We start from the raw sequence: 24,813 nt of genomic DNA, 5'->3' as shown, positions 1-24,813 counted from the left end.
CTAATGTTGTATGATCCGAGTATGATCTCAAATTTATTTTAAAAGAATGCGTACATAATTATATCCCAACAAAGACTCCCCTTTTTTTCTCTTTCAAGTACTCATGTTTTTCTATTTTCATCTGTTCTTTCGTTATCATCCTTCCCACCCTTATACATATTATGAGAAAATTTATTCTCTATCCATTTCCTGGTTTAACAATAAGATCGCCTTACATACAGGAACCACCTAGAACCTCTTGTTTGTTACCTCAGCAAACCTAATGTCGTTCATCAATTTGAAACATTTTTCTTACGTTCTTATAACTTATACACACACATACAAACACATTAACACTATGGGTGAATACTACGATATGAGCCCTTATAATAATGAGAATAAGAAGAGCGATCGGTTTTTAAGTTTTACCACATTGTACATATACGTATAAAAAAAACCGTGAATATTCAGGATAAGAAATGGATAAAAGATTATGATCGATAGAATAATTACTAATAAAAGTGATAGCGCTAAAATAGGAAACAGAGTTAAACGGAGTTAATAAAAGTTTGAAACAATTGACCTAAAGAAGAATCTATCAATTCAATGATACTATAATTGAAGTAATGAGAGACAGAAAGAGAGAGAGAAAGAGTAAAGAAATGGTGTCTTTACTCAGCGGTTTACGAACCTACCTTTATTTTTACGATTACGTTCGCGTAAAATCGAAGTTTAATATAAACCCCGTGGGATCTTCTAAGGAAAGAAAAGGATCGAAGTATTTTCAAGAAGAATCTTAGAGAGGCAAAGTCGACGAATAAGAGGATGTAGAAGAAAAGCAGGGGAGGGGGAGGAGAAAAAAAGAGAAGAAACCTAAGTTTGAAGAAGAGCTCGAATGCATAAAGTTAAATACCCGCGGGCATAACCTGCTCCTCAGCAAGCAAATATCCGGACTAAGCTATCCCTTTTCTACCCCAGTCACCCTCTCGACATCTCCGATACAACTCATCTTTTTTTTTACTGTCATAACACGAAGATGCCTCCTTCTGCATCTTTTTTCATTCCTACTCCCCTTTCTTTCTCTCTCTCTCTCTCTCTTTTCCTCTCTATTTCTTCGGTGTATTATTTTCTTCTTTTTTTTCGCGATGAGAGAGGCGTCGCTGTTGGATTTACTTCTTCGTTGAAGTCTTAATGCCTAAACTCAGAAATACAGTTTGGATCGAGCGTCGCGACGGAATTTATCCAACATTAAATAAGTCTCGTGTCAAGTTCGGCTTTGAACTGTTTTATGACAGTGTATTTCTCTTATTTTCTTTTCCTTCTTTTCCTTCTTTTTCTTCTTCTTCTTCTTCTTTAATATCAGAACTTGAGAAAGCATTAAACATTATTTGGATAACATGCAAAAGTTAAGATACGATAATAATAGCTGATATTTAATATATACCGTTTCTTATAAGAATTTATAAAATAGTAAAGTAATTTTGTAAATGCACCAAAAAAGACACTCAGATTATTAACTGTGAATTTGTACAGTGTTACGTGTATTGTGTTAACTTGTGACTACAATCAAAAATTATATCGTAAGTAATGTCGAATTTTCTCCCAAACGTTATGTTACGTATTGAAAACCTTATATAAGAGAATCGATAATAAACAAATATTTATTGAAACGGTATCGCAAATTCAAGTTTACAATTAGGTAATCTTAAAAATATTTGCGAGCAAATAAAATTTAAAAAATCAAATTATTGGATAAATATTGTTTTAAACTCTCCTATATATACGAACCCAGTGGATGAAATACAATAAATAAATATATCTAAAGTAAATATTCAGAAATATGGAAGCTAAACTGTTGCAATTAATTTTATTACCAAGAGAGAGAAAGAGAAAGGTTACAAAACAAAGAGAACGATAAGTAACAAGACACTTGATAGAAAAAAGAAAAAAAGAAATGACTATGTAGATAAGCAAAATAAAAGTAAAAGATCTTCAAATATCTTATGGTACTTCAAAAGAGTTTCTATTATATTCTTTCTGTTCCATTCCAAGAGCTACTTCAATTTTTTTTAAGTTGAAGCTTATCATTAGCGAATTTCAAATACGATATATTTTATGAGCATAAATTTTAATAAGCGTTCAACAAACAATCTTATCATTAAAATTATAAGGATTTTCTTAAATATAATTCAATAATATCTTTTATTTAAACGAAAGGAAAATACCTGTTGGATCTTGACGTAGGAGAAAATAAATTTAAAATATTTAAACGAATATGAAAGTATCTTTCTACAAACGCGAGAATCTTATGTTGATTTTTAATTTTACATGCTAATTAAAAAAAATTTAAATAAAAATGCGGTGATAGGTGTCGCTTTTTTTTTAAACATATATAAATATTGACTCGAATACAATATGTTTTTTAATAATATTTTATAGATTTGTAGTGAGGTGATATAGTCGATAAATTTCCGAACGAGTGTAAAGTGATAAGTTTTCTAAAGGATGGGAAAATTCGCGAGATAAAGAGAGAGAGAGAAAGGACGCACAAATCACCTGTTATCGTTGAAACATCTAGAACAGAGAACCCGCGGCCATTCGTAACGAAACGAAGGTACGATTCCAGCCACTTACAGGACTACGATAACTTTGTCACCCTGGCGATGTGCTACGAAAGCGGTTTCGTATTTTCCGCAAGCTGTAACCATATCTATGGTTAGTGATAAATTTTACCATCTATTAAGATTTATTACACGATGTAAAACGAGTTCATTAAAAGCTGCTTCATTTAATGATCATTTAACAAAGACGAGAACGGTAATAAAATAATACAATATAATTATTCATTTGAAACGTTTCAAGTTGCACAATATGGGAACATTGGTCGTTAAACTGAATAAAACAGAAAACGAAAACAGTTGCATTTAAGAATTATTATTTTCTGTTCAATGAAATTCTTAACGAAGCGAAATCTTGATAACATCTTTCATTTGAGCGTGACAAGAGAGTTATATTAAATTAATGAAGATATTAGAGAGGAGAAACATTAATGAAACAAGACTTAGATCCGGACAGACAGCACAAGCTGTAGTAACGAGACTGTAGTAACGAGGTCCTGATGTTTACTGAAGGTCCTTACACTTTGGTGTCCTACCAACTGACTACCGGATTACAGTGTGCAAACTAAAACAAGGCAAACTTACCTCGGTCAAGATGTTTACAGTAATGCTCATCTAACGAGCTGTTTTTTCTTACCTTGACTATATTTACTTTATTTGAATCAATATTTTCATAGGTATGTATATTTCAATCTCTTATTTATTATTTACATACATTATAGACGAATAATTAATGCATATTTATCATGCATCCAGGACCGTGTTTATTTTTTAAAGATATGAAAAAAAATATTTAATCGAGAAAAATTCACGAATAAAAGATAAATAAAACCGATAGCAATAATCCTTCGGTAAAAATGATGATAAATCGATTGGACGGTTTACAAGTGATCGGCAAGCACAATTGCCATGATTGCCTCTTTTCAAGCTAGTAAGACGATTTGTACCGGACAAATATATCCACTGAAAGGTAAAAGGATGAAACTACCCATGCCTCGCACTAACAGTAAATAAGTACCCAATATCGTTGGAGCATCAAAAAGTCGATGATCGATCTGAGGTTTTAGAAAGGAAAAAGAAAGGGAGAAAGGAAAAAAGAAAAATGAGGAAAAAAAAAGTAAGAGAATAAATGAAAAAGAGAAGAAGCTGGTGATCCTCGAACGGATTGTCGCGTTTCTAAAGCGTGAAAGAGAAGAGTAGGAAGGAGTGGAAGGAGTTTTGGGCGATAGTGGGAGAAGTGTGAAAGAGAGTGGGAGGGAAAAATGCCGATGGCTTCTGCAAGCTCATTACCTTCTTTAGAATCGTGAAACTGGAAATGGTATCAGCATCGATCGATGAAAAGTAGAAACCGGTTCTCATTATCAGCGTCGACGAGAGCTTTCCGGTAGCTGGTGCTGGCACTTGGAAAGAAAAGTGGGTAAATAGAGGTCGGAGACGATTGAAAGGGACGAAGGGCGCACGGTTTGCTTGCTGAAAGAAGAATACAATTCGAAGATGAAGGAAAGGTCGAAAAGAAGTGGGACCAAATCGAAAAGGAATAAGGAGTGCTAGATAGCTAGTGTGTTTATATGTGATATAAAAAGATAGAAAATGACAAAGAAAGAAAAAGAGAAAGAGTAAGAGAATGACTGAGTGGACTAACTTTATTTCGAATCCAGTCGATACGAATCGCTACCGAATGCTTTTTCATTTTCTTCTTTTACCGCCTTTGTGTTATGGGCTATGCGTTCTCGTTAATTAGAACTACTGAGCATTGACTTTCCAGAACACTCTAATACTACCCTTTTTTCTCTGACGAAACGACAATACTTTTCACATCTTCTGGATGAGCCAGGACTATTGTTCCAGCGAATAACGTGCTGCGTTCTTCTTTTCCTCCTCTTACCCTTCTTACCTCTCAAATGAGAAAATCCAGTGAATTCTAAGAGCCAAAGAGAATTGGCTGGACCATGGAAGGAAACATAAAGAGACATTGATAACGTTCTTCCCGAAACGAAAACGATTCAACCCCTTCTCTTCTTTTTCATCCTTTCACTCTTCTTTTCGACTACTCGTCGACGCTTATTAATCTTATCTTTACTATAATATTATACTTCTATTCGTTCGTTTTATCTTATAAAATATGCATTTTTTAATTTCATTCTCAACTTACTTTTTATTAATATCATTACTTCAAATTAAATATTTAACTTTTAAATTAATATATATATACATGTGTGTCGTCTGTCTTTACTAAAAATAAAAATACAAAAGTATTAACTATAACATAAAATTAAATATGAACTGTGTGTGGAGCACGACAAAATAAATCAAATGAATTTTAATAACCGACTCAAATTGTAGCTCGTTAATTATATCATGCATTCAGTGATATACTGAATGTGCGTAAATCCTGCAAGATGTTTCCGGAATATATTTAAGCTTAGGGATACTCGAACAAGATTACAGCTTCTCGGTCAATCATTGGTGTACCGGAAAGGTAAATCATGGATATGCATATACGCACACAAATCGAGATGCAGAACGCTAATTAGAAAGTAGTGCTATAAAAGCAGTCTTTTGATATTAATCTATAAGGGAAGAAAACGTTCTATCACCCAAATAAATCAACATCTAATAGCATATTTTATCGCGATAGTACAGATAGTCTTTCATTTAATCTGATTTATAAAAATTAATCAAATTTGTCTAATTCCTTGAGAAAAAAGGTTAGGATTTCTTTTTCATTTTCTTTTTTTTTACTTTTTCTTTTGGGTAAACTATTTTCATATAGTTTTTCATATATACTAGATTTCAATTATTTTCTATTCATAAATTCTGTATAACCTGTTCGTTATTAATATGTAAAACCAAAATCATCATTTTAAAATTCTAATAAAAATTATACGAAATCTTTGCGTTTATTTTTATCTGCAATCATTTCAATAGTCTGATGCTTTGCTCAATTTAGATAAGAAAATAGATAATCAGTTTTAAATCCAGATATTTCATAAAATCGACGTCTCTCGTGAAATCGATTTGCCCTACTTATAATACGTACGTACGATTCAATATATAAAAAACTTTTGAAGAACTTTACACTCTTCAACTTTTTTTTTCAGTTTACCGAAAAAACGTTAATATAAAAATCTACGAACGTGGCTAGTTTTGTGAAAGAGCTATTATCTTCCTGTTCATTTTTAAAAAGAAAATACATATACTCTAGCCATTCAGTCTGAAAAAATCTGAAAACGAAATTCAGCTCGATATCTTTAACCACCTTTTAGAATACGTTCTATTGTAGCTTTAAAGTCACTCGTATCTACACGACATCGCCATTACATTGCCATTAGACAGTAGTTTCCGCAGAATAAAGAAATGTATTTAGGATAGAGGAAATGTAAAAATCTCTACTGGACCGTTTTCCACGTAACATTCTAGAAGACCATAGCAAACATATATACACACACACTGACAAACTCGATCATATTCTTCGATCACGTGTTAAAAGCATACGTCGTCTTTCGTACAATTTCCAACTTCTTCGAAAATTTGAATTTTTACGGAGAATTTTGTATGAGAGTTTAACAATAAACCATTCTACGTGTGAAAACGATTCGCGAAATTCGTTGACCCAATACCGTTCTGAGATTCGTGAGAACTCGAAGCTGTTGCATTTCTTCTTCTTAATCATCTTGCATATAAAATGTTTTTCGAAATGCTTAAACAGTAATTCCATGTTTTAAATTCAAAAATAATTATATTATAATCCATTACCATATTGGTTCTCCGTTTTGTCGAATATTATTTATTACATTTTATTTGCTTCCTAAATATTTAATTTAATCCCCGGATAATGCAGATTTTTATGATATAATGTTATGGAAATAATATGACGCGAATAATCCGAACACAAAGGGGTTTGCGAATTTTTTAATATACTTATCGCTGGAAGAATTATAATTATCAAATTACACGCGTCCTTTATCTGCAGTTTTAAAGTAGTATTTAAATAACGAAATCTGTATCGATTTGGTAATTTTGCATATTTTTTACAGTCAATGGAAATAACAATTCGATATCTTTATTAAGTATGGCTCCTATGAGATATAATGTAATGAATATTTTTTCTCCTATAACATAGTACTAATTATATTAATTATAAATTATTAATTTATTAAAACTTGGTTATTCTCTTAAAATATCAAAGCCGAATAAGCTTGATTATTTATACATTATTATGCTAATTACTTCGTTTCTACTCATTAAAAATTGGTCGATACTTATTTTAGAATACGTAAAAACTCTCAAGAGATTTGATGAAAAAGATAAAAATAAATCGTACTACTCTAACAGAAACATTGAAAATATATATGATGAATTTACAAATTACTCTTACTTAAATATTTGACGTATGTTTTTAAATTTAATTTCAAAAAAAAGAAAAAATATCAGAAAGTGACCGTATTTGAAGAACAAAAATTTCTTCTATCTAACGTAATATTTATTTTATCAATATATCAGAATCTCATATTCATAGTCGATAGCAAACATGCAATTTGATCAATCGATCCGACTTAATGCTTTTAGAAAATTTATAACAAAGAATATATTAAAAGAAATGAGCTCGAGAAAATGAAATTGTTTTCATTCGTTAGTTGTTTGCAGAAAAGTTTCCACTTTCGATAATGGAAGGTTACAGAAGTTGGACGATGACCAAAGTCTCGAGTTTTTGCTAAAGAAGAAAAACGTGTTGTGAACGTTAAAATAATATCGGCGCCTGTTGCATTGTTTTTGTAGAATTTCGTGTGAAGAGAAATTATGGGAACCTGTGGAACGCTTGTGAGAAAGGGTTGCAAAGAGGGTTACTATTCGTACTATGTATGGCTAGCAATATGAAGAAAAAAGGAACGAGAGAGAGAATAAAAAAACGCTGCTAATCCGCCCTGTTTTCCTTTGTAATTGGACGGTGTCACGCAAGAGAGAATTTTACGTCGTTTAAAGCACAGCTTGACATGGTTTCGCACTTCGAAGAGGACATACATTCCTCGTGTGAACAGTCAAAAGAATTCGCGATAACGATCACTATTTTCAACATTTGTTGTGATATATCCGCTTTACCTTTGCCCTTTGTTCTTTGTAATCCTTTGTCTATCCATACAAAAATACCAAATTTTTCTACAATTTTTATTCAATATATTATTTAGATATTAATTTTAAATAAAATAATAATATACTAGAAAAATATGTAAATTCGTTTAAAAAATAAAAAAATAAAACAATTTTTCTTGTTTTCAATTGTTTTTTTTCTTGATTTCCTATTGACTCAACTATTGCGACTGGTTAAGTATGAAATTTCAGAACGGAAAAAGACGCTTCAAAGAGATTTTCTGCAAGTCATAGCATATCTAATTTTTCTTTCCTTCTTCCTTATGCACAAGAATGCCAACGGCAATAAAATTAATTTCGAGCGAAATAAACTCTCAGAGACTTGAAAACTTCAAGAAAGATGCCTCCTAGCAACGAAAGAAATGTAGGACAGGACGTGATCCTATCGAGAAATCTGTGCTAGTGAAAGAACCATCCTGATATACAGACGAATGTCGTTATTCGAAAACTTTTCTCACTCGTTAATTTTCTTTTGGACTTATTCTTCGACATTCCATGAATATCGAGATATCAACAAATGATAAGAAGATCGAACACTTGATTAAGCAGAATAAAGATTCAATTAGATCTATCATCTTTGGTTTCCGTAATTATTTTTCGATATTTTATTCCAAGTATAACGCAATGAATTCATACATAAATATAAATATTATAAACTTATAAACTTTTAAATTTTTTCTACAATTTTTATTTTTATTTTGTAGAAAAAAGAAAAGAAAAGAAAAGATCTGTTAAGACCAAAATAAACATTACTACCTCTAAAGGTGTTTCTGATAATCACTGACAAAACTAATTTCACATTGATGTCACCCGTTTGGTTGCATTTCCAAAATATAAAGAGATGCTGAATGAGGTGGAGAAGAGAAACAAGAAAAACGGCATCTAGTATAGAGAACGAAAGAAAGAGAAAAGAGAAAAAAATAGAAGAAAGAAAGAGTGAGAGGGAGAGCTTTTGTTTGCGTTGCGATGCTGTCAGAACAATGCAAATCCATTAAGAGGCGCCATTCGTTTGCTGTAAAATTATGCGTTTACGGGGTCGAGCACACGATGCTATATCTCCGGGATGCAGCCAGGAATTACATGTAGCAATTGCACAGGTTAACGGAAGAAGCATTAATACTTTGCTTTCCGTAATCTAATTTCTTTCCTTTTTTCTTCCTTTTCCTCATTCACTAAATAACACTTGTAAAGAATTCTTCTCATTAATTCATTATTTCTACTAAATACGAAAATATTGATCTAAATCCCAATTATGCATTATTTCTATTATCGCTAATAAGAAGAAAATTATTGAAATAAAAGCAAGATAAGATTTCAGATAAATTAGGATATTTATCGCGGTAGCAAAGAGTCGTAAAGGGTAACGTTCCCTTGAGAATATATCTCGTAATCATTGGGCGACTTTTAAGTACCGGGACAGTAGGAAAATGTATGATATAATTAGTCCGACGGAATGGCACATAAAAGAGGTCGTGATGTCGTAACTGCCTGGATGGCACGTGTTAAACCACGTAGTACTCGTGAGTAACGTCAGACCGTTTCATTGAATTATGAAGATAATTATTTAGAAAGCCGAAATATTTATATGCATAGATATGTATATATAGTTGTACAAATAAACTGTTATAAGGTATTTTCTTAGAAACTGATGAAAATAACCACTTTATGTTCGTAGTAATTGAACAGTACAAGATGGGTAGGCTAATCTTTTCACGCACTAGACATTTTGTGGAGAGAAAAACAAGGCTTCTTAATTTTGTAATAAATGGAAAATGGTATTAATATTTTTTTATATAGATAGCTCTTCATTAACTTTGAAGAAAACAATTCGTAACATTTTATTTGAGTCACCATATATATACACGTCAAAATCTCATACACAAAAGCTTGAGAGTCTTTTTACGGTTACTTTGTTTTCAAATTCAAGAGACGTGATTTATATATGGTTTTATACAAAGTGCTTTCGAAGGAAAAGCTAGTAGATTTGTCTTACAATGAAAATTTTCAAGGTTCCTCGCCAACCGAGTGACTGCCAGCCTGCTCGTTTGCTAGTAGTAGGTCTTTGAAGTGGCCAGCTGTACGAAAAAGAGGATCTATATATAAAGCTCGATCAGGATAGAAAGTTTATATGCGGCGAAAATACTTGTAAATATTTGATCAAGTCGTTCGTTCCAGATTCAAAGACCTTATGTCAAGAGAAAACTCATAGTACGCAGAAACTCACTCGCATATTTCCGAACGAACCACTCCGACTATTTCTCGTGCTCTAATAATGCTACGAAAATTAAACTGGTTCCTTTATTTTCATGGCTTTCTCGATTTCATTCGTTTTATCTACGCGAGAGAATAAATTTGTCTAGCTTTGCTAAAATCTTCTTTCCTACCTTCTGTTTTTGCACGAACGAAACAATAGCGAGGTCGTCTTATAACGAAGCGAAAGAAAGCTCTACTGTTAAAAGGGGCAAAAAAGGGATAGGAAGAATAGGAACATTGAAAGTTGGATTAAACTTTCAAACAAATGCGGCTTATCGCTTATCACTACGACATTTTTCATAAATTATAATCCTTTCTTCCTGAGCATAAAAAATAATTAAAAAAGAAAAGAAAGGAAGAGAAAAAAGAAAGAATTTTAAAGTATCCGAAGATGACATATGTCGGACTTGATAGAGCGTGCATTGCGATAAAAAAAACATGACGGATGATTTTCGTTTGTGAATAAGACCTTGCAGCACGCACACAAGAATACTTAGACGAAACACGTTTAAGATTGACCTGGACGAGCAGACATAGGACCCACAAGGCGAATACTCCCCTCTCTTCTCACGCATCTATATTTTATAGCCCTTGACTTCCAATCCGGCTAACGTATTATAAGACAGTCATCCGCAGTCATCTCTAACCGAACGATCGTCGTAAAGATGACTGAATCTAAATCTATTCGTCGTGTATTTTCGGCTCGATTGTAATTGATCCTGTAACTTAATTCTTGTTTCATAATTCAGTGAGCATTTTTTTCTACAGCGATTCGATTTAACTTTATATATATATATATTTTAATTAATTCGTAATATTGTACAATAACTTTAATTAGAATGTCAAAATGAAAGTGGACTATTCATAGAATAATTACGTCTCGTAAAATGTTAAAACATTTTAAAATTTCTTTATATCTTCTAAATAAGATATACCATAATTTTATTATACAGTAATATGAAGTACAAAATTTGTGGCATAAATATTCACGTCTTAATGTTTTCCTTTTTAATAGATATAGGATCTTTTCAAAAACTTTTCGAAAACCGGTATATGGTGGAAAATATAACGGAAAAGCGATATCAAAAAATTATTCATTCGTTTCAATTTGATATTGCTTATAAATGATGAGAATACGTCGATCGATCATGGAGTTTACATAATCTGTGGTTAGAATTACAAACATCCGATTACCATTGTCCACGATATCGAATCAACGTTCTTTCTTATGGATAATACGTTACAAAAATGATAAAGATGTTCAGTATTTTTTCCATACAACAAAATTAAGAACCCCATAAAGTGAAAATTAATTGTGTCTTTTTATTTTCCTTTTTAAGTGTACGAGTCACTTTTCTACAAATCTTTTTCACGCGTATCCAATACTACCAAAGATGTTGCGTTTTTTTATCGTCTCTCTGCAATAAACAACACACGGTTTTTGTTTTTTTTTTTCACACGGATCACCCATCCATTCTGCCCACGTTACTTGAACTTTAGTGATCTAGAATTAGGAATCTAACGTGGTTAGGCTGTTCATTTGAAGTGAAGATTAATAAAATATTCAAACAAATAGATACTCTTTAATTAAGATATTAAGATATTAAAGATGTCTCTGATTAACGAGAAAATAAAAAAAGGACAGTATGCAAACGGAGAATTACAAAAAAAATGGAAGAAGAATAAAAAATAAAACATATAAAACAAATATATGTCGAGCTAGTCGACGTCATCAAGATTTCGCACGGTACTATGCGATACTTTAATTAATCTGAATACAAGTAGTACTTATACTTTCATTCTTTCATTCTCTCTTTCTCTCTCTCTCTCTCTCTCTCTCTCTCTCTTTCTCTCATACTCTTTCTCTGAATGTATACTTTGCTTGTAAAATAACGACTGCAACGGGAAACAGATTTACCCGGGACGAACGAGAACAACTTTTCAGTTGTACGAATCCGTAGCAAGCGAGTTTTCCGGGTGAAAAAAATCACGGCTATACTATGTTACTACCACACAACAACAACAACAACAACAACAACCGAGTAAAAGATTCGTATGCGCGCGCATTGGTACGACCAGTTACTAACATGGAAGCGGACGACCCACGGAAACGCTTGCATCAAGAGAAAACTGTAAAATGCACCGTAAAGCACGTTTCTGCGGGCCATTTGGGAAGATCGATCGATCCCACGAACACTTTCAGAATGATCGATGCCCCGTTCTGGCACATGCCCGTTTCTTCTACTTCTATTCCTTCCTTTTTTATATTCCCCTTTTCGTTATATTTTTTCGCTATTTTTTTGTTCTTTTTTCGAAAAATAAAGAGACAAGAATGTTGACTCGCATTAGGGATAAATCAATTTTTTTCTCTTCAATATTGTAATATAATGAATATTCATCTATAAGGACGAAGAAAAAAATTTATTTTCTTTTTTTTCCTCTTACTTTGCAAAAAAGAAAATATTTCAAAGATATTCGCGAAATTGATCAGGACTATTATTTTATTTATCTTTTTCGCGATCCGAAAATAAAATTATACGTATTTAACGAGCTTGAAGTTTCAACTAACGTTTCGTTTAATTACGGTAATTAAATAAAAATTAGACTTATGCATATCACCTACGATACATAACGACGGAATCGATCCTCTCCATTGTGAACTAGCATCGAAAGACACGACTACCAGCACACGTGAACTTTTCTCTTTTCGTTTCTCTCGTTAAAAGGAGTTCGATAGCGAAACGGAAAATTGAATGATAGTGAATGATTGATCGACTTGGTTAAAGGAAAACAATTAAGCGACAATCGAGCACCGCTCGAGCGCAAAATCAACGCACGAAGATTTTTATTTTTTCTTTCGTTCGTTCGTTCGTTTTCATTCATTGGAACCTTTAACTTTTACAGCTTGAAAATTGATGACTCGTGAGAACCGAATATACAGCTACCGGCATTCGTTTGTATAACTTCGAACAATTTCTAAAAGAAAAGGAAATAACGAGACTCGTGAACAAAAAAAAAAAAGACAGTTAAAATGATGAATCCGATTTTACGGGTTATTTTTTATTATTTTCTAATCATCTATTTAAAGGGTCTACTACAATCTCTAAAACTCTACTCTGGACATCCACCGGATCTGGTGAAGTGCACAGCTGAATTTGACGTAAGTATACTTACAATTTCGAACATATGTACGAAATGTGCCTTAAGAAAGAAATTCCTTCTCTCTCGATAAGGTAATAAACTATTTAGTAGAGATATAATCGTAGTAAATATTCGGTCGATTCATAAATAAATGCCGTTATACTAATAAATAAAATAGCATATTCATAATATATATCCTTTTATATGATATGTAATAATAAATAATTACTTATATATAACAATTGCACAATTTTTTTCGGATACAAATTTCGAATTTCATCATTTTGCATAACGAATATTTATATATATTATATTGTAATAAATTTCTTATTCTTATAAAAGCACTTATTTATGAATGGAACTGGTAAAAATAAATCGATTCAACTACATATCAACGAGAGTTTAATGAAAATACACTTGGTTAGTCTATAGGAATTCATCAAATTTGATTTCCTATATCGTACGTCAATTCGTCGGTTATTCTCGACTTCCTATGAGAGCAAGTCGTAGCTACTCTCTCGTGGTCGAAGCTTTACCTGTTCGCTTACAGCCTCGCGGGCAGCAATCGCGCTTTGAACGGATCGCGGTGAGTCAGCAACGATAAATCGAACAATTTATGAAGCGGCACGGGCAACGACCATCCTCGAGGAATAATGTCGTGATCGGTATATAATACTAGAATACATGTATATGTATATGCATTTGGCTAGACCTCTGTACACATCTATACTAGTATATATATTATATATACATATACCTATACATGTATATTATATATACATGCTAGACAAAGGTATTCGATTGAGGAGCACAAGTCGTCGAATTGAAGGATCATCTACGAGATCGGAAATTCACTTCAGTAATCTGGAGAAGATGTTCTTCTACACTTAGAATTTTTTTTTCAATTGTTTGATTAATTTCTCCCACGAGCTTATTCGCCTAATTAACTCGTATATATAGGATAAATTTGTCCAGCTGGTACGAAACATTAATTCCTATCTTTCGAATGGAATCGGTTCAATAATTTATTATAGGCTAAATTACTGACCGGACGAAATTTGGTAAACGTATGCACGCGGAAAGTAGAGGTACCGAATAAATCGAGGAGAGTACCGAGAGAGATAGAATGAGAGAGAGCTGAAGATTAAATCAACGATAATGAGACTCGATTGAATAGTAGCAACGATCTACGGGCTTTCCGGTGGTCTCTCGATGCAATGATAACGAAGTTTCGTATGTTCAATGTTTTTATAGAAAAGTTATGAATGATAAATAACAACGATCGTCATTCTTATCTATCTCGCTAACTTTTTATCTATTTCCATCTTTAAAAACTTTACTTAAGCGTAAATTACGCTACATTACATTTTTTAATTACATAAGCGTTTAGAAAATACAAACGTTTAGTGATAGAATTAATTAATAAAATTAATTGAACAATTGTTCGTTTTCAAACGAATTATATTCCAATCGGTGTTCGTAGAAACATTCGTAGTATTGATAGGCGTTGAAAACATGCCTTGATTAGATTGCATTTTGATCGAAAATTATTCCTATTATGGTTATTGGACATTGACAACGACTGACGTGTACAATTATCAAGAACAATTTTGAACAAGTGTATATTAAGGTGCACCTATATATGAAAAGATTATTTATTTCTACGAGATTATTTATTGCTCATGTCATTCATGTATTCGTAAATATGTAATCACGAAATTTTCAACAAATAAATTGATCCTCTTTAAATATATACTATTAAAAATACGTTTGATCTATCGTTCAATGGAAACACTTATGGAATTTTTTAACATACAAATTGTACGATGAATAGAAAAAAATACAATAGAAGGAGCTTAGAATCCTTAATATTCTATTCGAACATATGCTCGTGTTACATGTTATCGAAATATCAGCAAGTGTGGCGGCCATTAACGATATTGCAGAATCGCATTGGGATGCTTCTCCGATAAGGAATAATAATAATAACAATAACAACAATAGCAAGAACTAGATGCGATGACTGTGATTTATAAACAATACGCGCAGGACCTGAATTGCAACGGGAAATTGCCAATAAAAACAAATAGTCCATGACGGTGTGATTATCCTGCCAGCAAAAGGTAATGCTATATTTTTTAATGGCTGATATAGGAAGGAAGACAGCGAATTTCTTTTTTTCGCGGGCACACCGTATTAGATTCTATTATCGCGATGCGCTAGGGATATTACTAGAAAAGAGAAGTTGAGAGGAGAAAAAATTTCGACCGTCGGCGTTCTCCTAACGGCGACATTAATTTCATAATAAGAATTAATTGCACCGTGTCGTGTTAAAAACATATCTGTTTCGCGCGTAAATTTTACTCAGTACGAAGCGTCAAATTCATTCGTGTATATAATTCACGAAAATAATTATCGACTGGTTAAATTTGTGGTTTTATGTGTCTATAGAGTATACATAAATTGGTATTATTGTGAACAATAAAATATCGCGTGCAAACAACATTATCATTTATGTATGTGTTTTATATGTCACGAGACAATATTACAGTCGTTCGTGTTAACGTTTATAGATTAAAATTATCGATTTTATTTCCAATTATCTTTTGCAGGATAAAAAAAAAAACGATTGATAATTTTTTTCCTACTTATAATTTCGATTTTCTTCAAGCTTTTGTTTCAGGAAGATCGAATGACACGACAAGTTGAATTTTTTATTACAAATTGTCGGAACGTTTTTGGTGGACAATAATTCATTCATTTTTATTTCTCTCGTTACGAACGCTTCCTCTACGGTATCGAAGATACAGTCGTAAAGCGTAATAAATGGGGCGTGTAAAAAGTGGGAGAGAGAGAAAGAGAGAGAGAGAGAGAGATAAAAGTGTGGCCAATCGTATCGATGCATTTCCTAAGCGTAAACAAGAGAAAAGAGAATTATACGAAATGAAGAAAATAGATCAATAGAAATAACGTTAATTCTGACACTATAAATTGTTCTGCAAGAAGGCAGAAAAATGTCAGAAACGTCACGGTACTTTTTGTCTCTCATCGATAATCTTTTTTGGTAATTAATCAAAGAGTTGAAAAATCTACAAAAGCTTATCTCGACATGTAAAATTTTCTTGAGAAAAAGACTTAAAAAGTCAAGATAATAATTACATTTAATTTTACTAAGAATTGAAATCTATATTGGACGAAAAAAACATCAGCAAATCAATCGGATTTTAGGTCTGTACGGACCGTTAATTATGCATTCTGATAATTGAAACATTCGGAATACATTAGTCTATAATTCCAATGGCATTTTACTCGAAATATAGGCTAGTACTAGTCACGAAAGAGGAAGAAGGGAAGATAAAATTTACAATATATATTGTAAATAGAGAGAGAGAGTGGTTCGTAATCGGAGAAGCTAATCAGGTAACGAAGAAAAAACATTAAAATCCAATTGGCCCAGATAGGTGAAACGTTTCTCGCTTTCGTCGAGTATTTACATTGACCATGTAAATTTACGGTCTAGATGTATTCACGTATACACGTGCTTATGAATGTTAGTGAAAATCGAGCCATAGACCGCGATTGTATCGTGAACGATACTCATCCATACATTTCGAATGGCAATTTGAAGCATCAAAGCCGCAGTACGAACGCATGTAGCAATCGGTTTGAATCTGAAATGATTAACTCGGAACTCACCCTTCCATTTATTCTTGTACGATAGCTATATCTGTGAATACAAAGCAAGCATGTCAGTTTACCGCTTAGAGAAAGATAGAGAGAATGAATCGTAGACCCTTACATAAGGGCAACTCCTACGGGAAATTCATCGTACGTGATAAAACTCGATCTTATGTCGTTGACATTTCGACGATGTCCCCTACGTCCAATAAACTCTTTATAAAAAAAAAGACTCGTGTAATTACTATTGCACAATTGATTCATTATTTCAAAATGTTACTTTATGTAATATAAAATATGTTCTAGTAGGTATTTAAATAATCACTTCTTTTATATCTATTTCAATTGATTTGTTCTTTTCCATTTCTCATTATTATTCTTGCTAGTATAATCTTGATAAGTCATTAATATCGAATCAATTTAAGAATAGAATGATTTATCTTTTAGTCTTATAGATTATCGTTTACGTATCATAAATATTCGATGAATTATTCATCGTCCTATTAATCTCGTTATGCAACTTAAAGGTAACCTATTCTCCATTCTTTTAACATAGCAAAACCTACTTGGAAAACACAGTAGATCTCGTTTTCAACTTTAATGGTAGCATGTCAGAATGTTACACATATTAATGCCAATTTTTAGTTAATTGCGAGTTAAATAGAATCATACATGGAATTATGAAAACGACATATAATAAAAACATTTTTCTCATAAATTTCCAATTCAATAACTTCTCCGAATCGAAAATGAAAAATGTATATGTTACACTCGAAAAGAAATATGTATTTTTGGATCGTCAACGTATAATTTCATGAACATTTTACTACAAAAATAAAAATATCAAACAATTACAATACTCAGCAATGACGATTAGATGCGTATATTTTTCCATTATACTTGTTATAATTATAACGAATAATTTCAATATTATTTTTATTTCATTCGTCAGCAAAATTCCAATGAGTCTTCAATCGTTCACGAGATTTTCATTTGAATGATATAAATTCGAAATTTGCATGTAGATTCGGTACGCGTGCAATACTCGTCCGCATTACGAGAAATCGGAGGAAGATGCGCTACAACACATCGTAATGCAAGTGAACGCATAGAAGATAGAAGAGAGAGAGATGAAGGAAGAGAGAAAGAGAGAAAATGAATTTTCCTTCGGGAGAACCGAGCTACGTGATGGAAATCGGAATAAGAAGCAAAGATGATCGAGTTACTTGCAAAGATCGATATGGTTATAAATTTTTCTCCCCTTTCTGTTCATACGCTATTTTTTAAATTCTTCGTCTCTTTATACAAAATTCGTGGCTAAATTCGAGTTCATTCGTATACGAAGAATTATTTGAAAAGTCAAATATAAATAACAAGTTGGCACGGGACATGTTCAATATTATGGAAATACAAAATTTCCATAAATTCGTCCAATTGAACGAGATTCATAATATTGGACTTTTACACTTAATTATGCACATAATAAACAAATAATAACCAGTCGCGTCGTGATTTTAATAAGATTAGTATAGAAAGACAAGATTCAATTATATAAGGAAAGTTTCGTGTTTTGGTTCTCACGGATACCTTTCTACCATTAAATTGAATAACATTTCTAATATCAAAGGCTAATCAAGGGCTTTGTAATTATTATTTTTAATAACCGCTAGAGAGATCGGGTTAAGCGTCTGAAGGCAAAGGACAGAGCCATGCGGCTTTTGAAAGGTGCTGTTAATCACGTGATCCGCCCCAAAGTTTGCTTAGTCTAACTCCCGATTAGCTGAAGAGGTTAGACCAATATATGGGGCACCCTGACACGTGATCGTTAAGGTTTCAGACGGGATGTGCCGTGTTTTCCAAGTTGTAGGTCGAGCAATTATCTAGCTTGACAGAGCCTACGTGTTGCCAGACAGTATCATTAACTCTACCAAGGAAACTATGCACGCGTCTATCCTCATCAAATCGATCAAAACGCAACCGATAAAACCTCTATTTTTCTCTTTTTCTTTGCACTTATTTTTTCTACGTTTATATATTATTTTATGTTTTTATTTTCGTCTGTATTTTCTGCAAATATCGAATAAAATATCGTCGTGATAAAAGCGGTTTGAATACAATGCAAATACAAAAGAATGATTTAATTATGATTAAAAATATTCACCGATGTACAAATATGCTTTATGCAAAATTTGTAATTTTATGATTTCGCGTTTGACGTTATATGAAACTCAAAGTTGTTGTCGATAGAGGTCAAACGTTCAATGAACTCAATGTATTAATTAAATCAATTTAAGTGCATTTTAAACTATTGAAACAGTTGACCAATTGAAGACACATCATTTTATTAATATTTGAGCTCGTTTTTTTGTTTATCTTTATTTTAAATCTCGTTAAATATATCAGAAACGTTTGATAGAGGTTACGTGAGTTATATAGAACGATTTTATCTATTAATTTCAACACGTGTTTTATACAAATTATCGATGCATTAAACATTTTTAGACGATTTAACTTCGAATCGAGAAGATATTTTAAAGATTTCAGTTTTCTTTTCTTGTGTTTAGGTACATGTTTTTCTCGCGAAAATATTACCTTTCGAGAATTATCCTTGGAAAGCATGAACAAAAAATTATTTATATCGGTCAATTTTTTAAGACGAAAGGAAATTCTACGATTAATAATTCCACTTCCCTTGGCTAACAACATTTGCGGCTTGAGAATTCTACCATCGTTCCGTGCTTTGTACCGATAAAAAGCGAGATACGCTTCGGTTTATGAAGGAGAAAGGAAGATAGAGAGCTAATGAAAGTTGCGAGCATCGTGGAAGGAAGAGTTATGATTGTGGCGGAGCTCCGATTTCATGAAATTTTGCCGAAGTTTTGACGATACAGGACACGCAAGTATATGTAAATGTAGATTATTTGCTTTTAAAGAAAACAAATGAAACGTAACTGTTATGGCTTTTTTCCTTCTTTTCGTAAATAAGAAAACGGAAGATGAACAAAATAAGAAAACGAGTGAAAACGTGATTACATGATACATATCTATCTGTAGTAAAATATACGATATCACACAATTTTTTAAAGTAAAATTTGTAATAAATAATAATAACGAATGTAATGGAAAATGTTGTGTTCTTCTTTATTTATGTATTGTCGGTTTTTTTTATACTTTATTTTCTTTTAGTTTAAAAAACTACTAGAGTATATTTAATATCTCGATTAAATTACTAGAAGGAACAAAAAATAAACAATTATTTTCAGATGGTTTAGTTTTAATTAATCTGTATCCATACGCGGTGGAATAAAAATCTTAGTGAGATATTTTTTTGTCTAGAACTGTTTATATGTTTGTTTTTGTATACTTACCTTAATATGTTTTCTATTTATAAACATTCAAAATAGAATAAACCGATCTAAAATATATATATTTTCAACGTAGTAAAAATGCTCTAAATACGATTGAAAATGATTTTGAATTTTGGTCCATTGTGCCGTCACATAGACTACGTAGTGACACAGGGAGAATACGAGAAGAACGAAAAAGCTGAAGTTAACGCGAAAACGACTTTGTTAAATGGTGAATCCACAGTATTGTCGTTGACATTTTAATTATCGCATGACACTACAATAAAAAAACACAAATTTAACTTTCAAATCATAATTGAATTTGTGGATTGAAAAATAAAAACAAAAGAGAAATTAATGTATCTTCGTGGATATTTTCTTTGATATCAAACGGAGTTCACACGAAATTCTCGTAACAATCTTTAGATGCTGTGGTATTTATATGGCATGTAGAGAAAGTTTGGCATGAATATCAAACGCATAGAGTATTTAGAATACGTAACCAGTATGTGATGCAAACTAAACTATTAATTTGCAATGTATATAACCGGAGGTTGATAGTATGTACGCATATACAAGATGGAATGTTTGTGGTGACCAGGTCAATGCTTTTAAAAATAACACGAAAAATAAAAAAAAATAGTTTCAAAAAAAGTTGTAAGACTTCAACGAAGGCAGAAAATATCGTCATTAAATTTCTGTTCATATAACTCGATTATTAATATTAAAAATCATGTATTACATCGCGTCAAAAATGGGTTACACAAAAAATCGAATTAAAATCAAGGTGCAGTTCATTACTTGATCAAGATTATTGTCGATTTGCTTTTTTCTCTGAATAAAGGATCGAATGTAAATTATTGAATGCTCGAATTACAAAGCGCGATGGACATGCCAATAACGATGGGGTTTTCGTCGCTAGAATTGGGCGAAATTCGAGACCAATCTGACCGGTTCATCGAGCTATTGGATGCGAAACAGAAAGAGAGAGAAAGAAAGAGAGAGTTAAAAAGATAATACAAAATGCTTGGAACAGGAGGAAAGAAGAGCCCGTTTCAACAAAACTACAGGGATCGTATGTCAGACGATGATACGGTCAGGAGTGATCAAAAGTCTCGTGGAGATGTAACGTGAAAATTTTATGGCCTCTTATATCTTATATCGATTACAGGAGGCACAAAAATCTTAAGATCAAATTACTCGTCTAACTCTTCGGAAATAATGATTCTTAATTTATCGAAAATTTCTTTTATTTTTTAGTCACTAACGCACTGTAATCGGTGAGATAAAAACGTTGAAATAATGGAATCACTTTGGAAAAGCTATATATGGAAATTTCCATGCCATTTGTGATTCGTTTCCTGTGAAGTCGCTAGAGGCAAGAACGAGACATAGTTGAAACGTTTTATGAAACTTCATGCTAATAACAATAATCAAAATTCAGGTCTGAGCCAGCGGCACGTCGTTCTCGACATGGCCGACTGATAATTTAATAGACTGCTTTAAACGGAAAAAATAATCCACGTTAGAGAATCGTTATGACTAGAATCAGCACGAACGTGAAAAATGAAATGATTTTGAAAAAGAAAGCGACGAGATTTAAGTCTAAAAGTAAAATATCACAATAAAAATAAACAATGAGTATTACATAAAACCGTTCACAAATATTCTTACTAGATTTTTGCTTGAAAACTATTGATATAATTTATTTAGAATGAAGAGAATTTAGAAATAACTAACAACCATTATTAAAATCGAGCGTTTAATATTCCAGCGATTATAGAAATATATCAAAACGGTGTTATGATTTATATGATAAATGATTATTAAAATGTTAAATGATGTTCACATGTTAAAATCTAACAGTTGACTACTGACTGGTAAATAACGAAATCACTGATGCATGTTTTGTTTAAATTTTGGCCTAGTAACGGAATTGAGTTTAAAACATTCATATAAAAACATATCAAAATTATTTTATATTCAAAGTATGTTAATAGGTATGTAATGTTTAAATCAATGTATATATCTGTTTAAACAATCTTAAATATTGTATATCATAAGTAGAGTGCATCAAAATATTGGACATACCTGAAATAATTGTTAATTTATCGAAGAAAATGTATATTGTAGTCTAGAAGCACGGAGTATAAGATCGACGTACCTTCCTCTTCGAAATATTCCGTTAGAGTGGTTCGTTGTCTTCTATGAAAGTTCTTTTATTGATTGTTGTTTTTATGGCTTTCTGAAGGATACATATGCGTAACAGGAATAATATTCGAAATAAATAGAATTTATTATTCTGAAAGTCATATAAGTAAACAAGAATCAATAAAAGAACTATAACTAACTTTCATAGAAGACAATGAGACAGTCGAACGGAGTATTTCGAAGAGGAAGGTACATGTCAATGTTGCACTCTGTGCTTTTAGACTACAATATACATTTTCTTCGATTAATTAACAATCATTTAAAGTATATCTAATACTCTAATGTATTCTACTAGTATTTAGAATTGTTTAAATTAAAATACATTTGTCTTAACGTTTCTGACCAGTGATAATTTTGAATTGGAAATTTTCATCTAATAAAATATCAAATCGAAATCGTTTAATATTCAAAGTATATTTAATAGATATGTAATGTTTAAACAACTATACTATTGTTAAAACATTTATTATACAACACAATTATATTACGCGTATATTGTATCTTATTTAAAAAGTTAGAAAATAATTATTTAAAGCTTACTTTTACGAATGAGAAAATTTCAACGTTCTAAGCTTGCCCGAATACGAAATAATAAAGTTTCAATATATTTCGATAATCGCTGGAATATCAAATGTTTGATATTAATGACGGCTTAGGTATTTTCAAATTCTCATCATTCTAAAGACATTATATCAATAGATAAAAATTTAATAAAAGTATTGACGAACGATTTTATGTGATAATCACTGTAAGTATATGATAAATGTATATTATAATTTGTATAATACAAAAATAACTCAAAACGAATCGAAATAAACTGAAAAAATATTATTATAAATATAGGGGTAATAAACAAAAGTTTCGATTATTTAAGTAACTCCTAAGGAAGAAACATCGTAATAAAGCTTTTTAGACTTGGAGCATACCTCACGAAATTCGCATGCATCTTTCTTGTACGTGATTCTACTAACTAAAGCAATATATGCGAAGCTCACGTACTTCTTTCACGACATACATACGTTCTTCTATCAAAATTGATACAAACCTTGTACCATTATATGCCTCTTCGTTCTATTTCTAATTGTAAGTGAAAAATATTGAAATAATTTCCAACTCACGATATTTAACGATTCATGGTCGGCGAGAAATGAAACTTTTTCACGAGCTTACCCAGTGCGTAGTTTCATAACGTGCTTTCCTGCGGACGATTCAATTAGAACAATTATAATTTGTCCTACTTTCTTTGGCAAATGGAGGTCGTTGTTTAACTCGACCTTTTCGCTGAATTTTTTTTCATGTAACCTTACTATAAAGCTTGTTACAACCAACGACGTATAAAAGAGATCGATTCCGATAAAAAGGGAGAAGCAAGCGTTCGAGACGGAATATAATTACATACGTCACCTGCGCTTTTTCTTTTTTTTTTTTAAATAGAAAAATAAAAAAGGAAAGAAAATAAGAAGAAAGATATTCTTCGAAGTCATCGCGAGAGAACAGCTGGAAGAGAGAAATTTCGCGCTTCTCATCCTCTCAAAGGTGTCGAGGGTTCTAATTTCATGGGACGTTAAATACGTTTCTGCTTGTGAACAAAAAGAAAGGAAAAGAAAAGAAGAGCAGAACAAAAATGAAGAAAGGATCTTGAAAAAGAAGAGAGAAGGAAAAAAAGAAAAACGAAAACGTTCTATGAACGTTGAAAGAATCATAACGTCCGTTAAGCGACGTCCTAATCCTTTATAACCGTAATTTCAAAAGCTTATATATCTCTTCTAAAGATCTCTTGATACAATTAAAATCTGCGTTATTTCGACAATGACAATTTCAAATAAAATCTCGTGAGTATACCAACACATATACTACATAATACAAACGCACAGATAGAACCAAGAAAACTAAATTAAAGTTCTCGAATATCGATTTGTACAAATCCAAATAAATATATGCGAAGTAATATATAGCACTGCTTATAACACGTCCGTGTTCCAATAAAATTCGAGTCTCTCTCTCTCTCTCTCTCTCCTTTTTTCTCTTGCTGGATTTCGAATATACGATAAGAATAATCTGATTTTTTTTTCATCCGATACAACGACAGCTGACATAAATCTCTTTCAATCGTCTGTATCTACAGAAAATCCAAACTGTGCCAACAAAAATTCATTGTTTCATGTAACACTACACACATACACGACCACGAGAAATCCATGGTATTTCGCCAGAAAAAAAAATAATAGGACGCAGTATATACGTGTGCTTACAGTTTAAAAATGATTTACAAAAAAAAACATATTTTTTAACCCAACGTACCATTCTGGTTGATAAGACTAAACACATAAAATGAACTACAGTGAATGTTACATTTGAAAATAAAGATAAAAAGTCGAAGTATTTTACAAAATTTTAGGAACGTCAAAAATATATATAATGTATAAAAGTGTAAGTAC

The 24,813-nt window shown here is 31.8% G+C and overlaps 1 protein-coding gene and 1 long non-coding RNA gene across 2 annotated transcripts in view; both read left to right on the top strand.

Moving 5' to 3' along the window:
- Positions 1-24,813, top strand: part of LOC122522183 (collagen alpha-1(XVIII) chain) — a 200,575-nt gene that overhangs the window by 155,438 nt on the left and 20,324 nt on the right. The window contains 1 exon segment of the mRNA XM_043643021.1: positions 13,087-13,158. Coding sequence (XP_043498956.1) covers positions 13,087-13,158 — 72 coding nt within the window.
- LOC122522207 lies at positions 19,394-21,148 on the top strand. Its single transcript, XR_006305010.1, has 2 exons — positions 19,394-19,717; positions 21,087-21,148. It is a non-coding gene; the product is annotated as an uncharacterized LOC122522207 (long non-coding RNA).

Source organism: Polistes fuscatus, unplaced genomic scaffold (assembly GCF_010416935.1).
Source record: "Polistes fuscatus isolate 324 unplaced genomic scaffold, CU_Pfus_HIC Scaffold1, whole genome shotgun sequence".
In the NCBI taxonomy this organism is placed as follows: Eukaryota; Metazoa; Arthropoda; class Insecta; order Hymenoptera; family Vespidae; genus Polistes; species Polistes fuscatus.
Note: the sequence above shows the minus strand (reverse complement) of the source record. Positions and strands in the feature narration are given on the sequence as shown.